The 5,387-nt window shown below is 35.1% G+C and overlaps 1 protein-coding gene across 1 annotated transcript; it reads left to right on the forward strand.

Moving 5' to 3' along the window:
* Positions 1–1,144: 1,144 nt before the first annotated feature.
* LOC131072882 (probable disease resistance protein At4g33300) lies at positions 1,145–4,920 on the forward strand. Its single transcript, XM_058009175.2, has 5 exons — positions 1,145–1,697; positions 2,301–2,704; positions 2,919–3,289; positions 3,589–3,785; positions 3,882–4,920. The coding sequence occupies exons 1-5, from the start codon at positions 1,388–1,390 to the stop codon at positions 4,712–4,714; spliced, it is 2,115 nt and encodes a 704-aa protein (XP_057865158.2). The 5' UTR covers positions 1,145–1,387; the 3' UTR covers positions 4,715–4,920.
* The last annotated feature ends 467 nt before the right edge of the window (positions 4,921–5,387 follow it).

A 5,387-nucleotide genomic window follows, 5' to 3' on the forward strand; every position in this document is an offset into this window, starting at 1 on the left:
CACTCTTTATGGAAATATGAACTTTGGAAGGATTTGACTACTGTGTGATTGTGTATGCTTGTGAACTACCTAATGGTTGATGCTTGTCATCTATTGAAATGAACTAAGTTAATTGATTGAATGAAACTAATACAAGAGGAAAGGAGGATCTCCCTCTAACCTTTGGGGACAAACTACAAAGCCTTTGATTTCCCTTGAAGGGATATGTAGGCAAGGTCATTGGGAATGAACCCTCGAGGCTTAAGTCTAGGGCTAATGGGGATCCTGACCTCAATAGCTTACCACCTTTGAGGGAAAGCATGAGTGGTGGTGTAGAACTATCACCACTAAGGCAATTGAAGAAATTAAGAAGTTGACATTTCTAAGTTATATCGAGAAGTTTGTTTAATTAAGTTGGTACTTGTGAATGAAAAATAAATAAATAAATTTGTAGTGTCCAAGGGGTGGATATTACATTTTCTAAAGCTTATATTTTGACACAAGTAAGAGCATGTCATTAAGTCTAAATTGTTTGGATAGTAGACAAGTTTAGCAAGTACTTTAACAATGAAACAAATGCAATCTCCTTTCAAGCAACCACACTAGAAAGCACATACATGGAAGACTATGAGTCATAACTTAGAAATCCACTTTATTTAGAAACCACATGGACTTAAATTTAAGCATTGGAATGTTCCCATGTAAAATTTTGATTAGGAGAGAATGCTAAATTGAAATCTTCCCCTATTTTAGTGGAGCAACAACTACTTAAAATTTCAACCGCATGGAGACCTACCCTTAGATTTCAATATTAAATATCCTTTTGAGATTTGAACTTGAATTTCCACAATTAAGACTCAATACTTTGACCAATTAAACTCAACCCCTTAAACATTTCTTTTTTGTTAAATAAAATTAAAATATCCCTAACTAAACAAGAATTAATAAGCTAACATTATTCAAACCATAAGAACTCGAATCAAAGAGTACTTAAAAGGAAGCTCGGTAGAAGAAGGTAAGGACTGTGATGATGTCAGAGGTAAGCTTCTTATGATAGGTAGAAATTTTTAGCTGAGAAGGACTGCGATACAAGAAAGAAGCTGTGTAGTTGGACTGACGTTTCGAGAGGAAGGAAAGATAGTCAAAGAGACTGTCACGTTGTGAGAGGGAAGCTTCCCTGTAATAGGTAGAAAGTTAGAGGAAAGAGGACTGGTCCAATTGTTCCTTTCGCCAAGCGCGGAAAATCTTTGACTAATTCAATTGCTCATCGCAAAAGCGCGTAAAATAATTTTCCACGATGCTTCCACCATAAAATAATTACCCATCCAAACACCAGAATGCTTCACAAATAGAGATCGAACTAATCAATTGAGTAAATATTTCCTTCCTTTCCACTTACTTCTCTACAATGTTATCCTACATTACGGGTCTAGCGTTGTTGGCTCTAGCATGGTTGGCTGAAGGGTTTCTGCAAGGATGTGGTGGAGAGATTGCCTCACTGATTTCGTCCTGGATTAGACGATGGTGGGACTTGCTTTTCCCTTCATCTTCAGGAATTTCAGATTCGCCCCAAAACCTAGTGGGTATGGATGTTCGATTACGGGAGTTGAAGGCACGACTATTCAGAGAGAATGTTAGGAATCTGGGAGTGAGAGCAATGGGTGGCAGTGGCAAAACAACCTTGGCAACCGCTCTGTGCAGTGATTCTCAAGTCAAAGGTGCGTTAATTTCCTTATTGCATTTTGCTTCTAAATTAACTAATCCGAGTCGAGTAGATATACATTTATCCTCGTGTATAAAGCCCATCTTCGAAACTAATAACACCCACAACAGGGTTTGAAACTCTAGAAGGGTTTTGGATCGAACCCCTAATCTTATCAATAAGACTAATGGAGTAAATCAAGATTAGATATTCATTTACCCTTGTGTATAAAGGCCATCTTCGAAACTAATAACACCCACAACCGGGATTCAAACCCTAGAAGGATCTTGGATCGAACCCCTAATCTTCTATAAGACTAATGGATTAAGTCAAGATTTTCCACTAGCTAACTAGTGGTAACGTTAGACAACTGTATTGTAAATTTAAAGATTCGATCAGTATTGAATTTGTGACGTCATGACCTGCTGTGGTGTTTTCCTAAGCTATTAGCAATTAACAGCTGTCTAATAAAAGGGGAAAACAAATCAAATTAATAAATAAATGTACTTGTGTTTGTTAATCAAATTCGTAAACAGAACACTGTGAATATTTGTTTATGTATGTTGAAAAGTGAGCTTTCTATTGTTTTCTTATTATTTATTTTTCTATTGGTTCTTAGAACGATTTGGAAACAAGATTATTTATTGCAAAGTTTCAGACTTCTCAAAAACCAAAGATATTCTCGAGAGCATATGGGCGGGGATTACGAAATCTACACTTAAATTTCAGAGCATTCAAGATGCTCGTAAAGAGATTCAGAAATGGCTTAGTAGCAGACAAACACAAAACATTTTGGTTGTGTTAGATGATATATGGCTCGATGACGGTCATCTTAGACATTTGTTATTTGAAGCAAATGGATACAAGACTGTTGTTATGTCCAGGGACAATGTTAAAGGGCTCGATGACACTTACGAATTGCCTTTGCTTGAAGAGAATGATGCTCTATCCCTCTTTTGCTATCATGCTTTTGATAAAAAAAGCATTCCGGAAAGAGGATATGACAAGATATTAGTCCAACAGGTACATCTGTGTAATGCACACTCAACCATTTATTTGAATGAATACTAAAATCTATTGAATTTTCTATGATATTCTTTAGTTGAATCTATCTAGATATGAAGGCCATTCTTTTCTTATCTTTAGAGATGAAAAGATATTGCTTAATGAAATGTGTGTGTAGATCTGATGGCTATCCTGTGAGGTTACATAAGTGCTAACTAAAATTTATTAACAGGTAGCAAAAGCATGTCAAGGGTTACCGCTTGCATTGGAGGTGATTGGGGTTTCTCTACATAATGAGGAAAATGAGGATGAATGGAAATATGCTCTAAAAAAGCTTTCAGAAGGAGGATCCATTAATAAAAAATATGAAGATGATGTTCTCAAGATCCTAGCATTAAGCATAGATAGGCTTGATAAGATTGATAATATAATAAAACAATGTTTTTTGGACTTGATATTGTTTCCTGGAATGAAAGAAATCCATGTGGATACCTTGTTTGATATTTGGATTTACACTCACAACTTAACCTTGGTTGAAGCCCGTACAAATCTAAAAAGATTGGAGCAACGAAGGTTATTGAGATTGGTAAATCATGATATTGGGTGAGTGTCTCTTGTTAGTTTTTTTTTTTTTTTTTTTGTGGTTGATTTTAATCTTAAAACTGTAACACAAAGACAAATATGCAATAACCATCAAGCCACAATCTTGTTGTAAAATTAACAAACAAAAAGAATAAATCCTGTGCATAGCTTTCTATATAATCTAAATAGTTGTTACTTTCGTTGATTTAAACTTATATTTCTAATACTTGAAGTGCTACAACTCTTGCCTTAATAATGTAATGATCTACATATATTTTACCTTAAAGATTGAATGTCCCATTACTTGTATGTTTTTTCAGAGATCATCATGAGATTAGTCATGGCAGTGCTTGCGAGCTGTATATAGTTCAACATGATATCTTGCGAAATTTAGCTATTTATTGGGTGAACAACAACCCATCTAAAGACACATGCAAGAGGTTAATCTTAGATCCACTTTGTAGCTGGGAAAGGTGTGAGAATATTGAAGCCGCTAAGATTATTGCTATCCGCACAGGTTTGTTTCTTCGAACTGGTTTATTGATATTCATGCATATTTTCAGCCAAATAAATGTCACTCATTATAGATACATATTTTTATGTACTTTTGCAGATCTAAAGAATGAGAATCAATGGCCAAAATTGAAGTTTCCAAATGCATTGGCTCTTATATTAATATTTACTGGAAATGAATGTCTTCTTCCTACATTTTTGAAGACAATGCCTAAATTGAAAGTTCTCATCATAATCAACCAAAATTCCTTTCGCACTAAACTTGATGGCATGTCAGCCTTTAGTTCTTTGAAAAAGCTGAAGAGCCTTAGGCTTATAAAAATGAATGTTCCTATTCTTCAAAATCATTGTCAATCTTTTAAAAAAAGTTTGAGGAAGCTATCATTGTGTCTTTGCAGCGGTGATAATGCAGAATTAAACATAGAAGTATGTTCAGAGCTACATAATCTTGAAGAGATTAGTATTGACTGTTGTGTGAACATCAAGGAATTTCCGGTTGGCATTTGTAATTTAACTTCCCTCAAGAGATTGACCATCACAAACTATCATGAGCTTCAAAAAATACCTGACAATCTTGGGAAGCTTGCAGCGTCCCTAGAAGAGTTGACATTATATGCTTGCGCCACTTGGAGAGAACTGCCAGCCTCGATTTGTAAGCTTGAAAAATTAGAGCTTCTTGATCTTTCAAAGTGTTATCACTTGGAGAGGCTTCCATATCAAGTTGGTAATTTACACAATCTCCGATCTCTTAGCATAAGGGAGTGTGGAAAAATTAAGCAACTTCCTCAATCAGCTAGCAGGCTTACATCTTTGAGGCATTTGATCTGTGACACGCAATTCGAAAATCAATGTTCAAGCCTGTTGGAGTCCAATTCTAATCTTAAAATAAGTGGCGTAGAACCAGAACACCATGTAAGATGGTTGGACCGATAAATTTGCTCCAGCAATCGGTAAACTCTTAGCAGAAATGTTTGACATTTATTGTAATGTATTAGGCTCATTATTTTCGCAATTGTATTTTTTAATTTTCTGTATTGTAGCTGGATTATTAGTGAATATAATTGCGCGTCATAATGAAACTCTATATAGCACATACTCTGACCCTTATTCTTTGAAAGACACTTTGAAGCTCTTGTATATTTATTTGTTTAATGATCCAACACATCACCATTATTATCTTATTTACCAATATCTGATTTTAAAGACAATGTAAGTCTCAAATTAAGTAACTAGCAAATTCTGTCAAAATTCCATTAACATGATTGCTTAACAAATTGAATGTATGAGCACCTTGAACAGTTGCAGGGTGTATATCCTGTAGACCAAACGAAAAATGGAGTCTGTTGGTCTTAAGCTACATGAAAGAAATGAACGATGTTGTTGCTGCGAATTCTATGAAAGAAATCTGTTTTACAGTCTAATCCATAAGCAGTAAAACAAGAACTACTATGGATTGTGAAAATCGAATATCTTTAACCAAAACTATTGTTGCTGCAAACTGTTTTAAGCTCTTCTTTTTTTTCTCTTTATTTCCAACAATTATAGCAGAACATGGGAAGAGGCATGCGGACCGGAGGAGGCAGTGCTTGAAAATTATTAGACGTTC

Source organism: Cryptomeria japonica, chromosome 11 (genome assembly GCF_030272615.1).
Source record: "Cryptomeria japonica chromosome 11, Sugi_1.0, whole genome shotgun sequence".
Classification (NCBI taxonomy): domain Eukaryota; kingdom Viridiplantae; phylum Streptophyta; class Pinopsida; order Cupressales; family Cupressaceae; genus Cryptomeria; species Cryptomeria japonica.

Bases quoted from the DNA above. Each gene is read 5' to 3' on its own strand.
- LOC131072882 (XM_058009175.2), top strand. From the start codon at position 1,388: ATGTTATCCTACATTACGGGTCTAGCGTTGTTGGCTCTAGCATGGTTG. The intron at 3,290-3,588 runs GTGAGTGTCTCT...ATGTTTTTTCAG, and splicing joins TTGGTAAATCATGATATTGG to AGATCATCATGAGATTAGTC. The intron at 3,786-3,881 runs GTTTGTTTCTTC...GTACTTTTGCAG, and splicing joins GATTATTGCTATCCGCACAG to ATCTAAAGAATGAGAATCAA.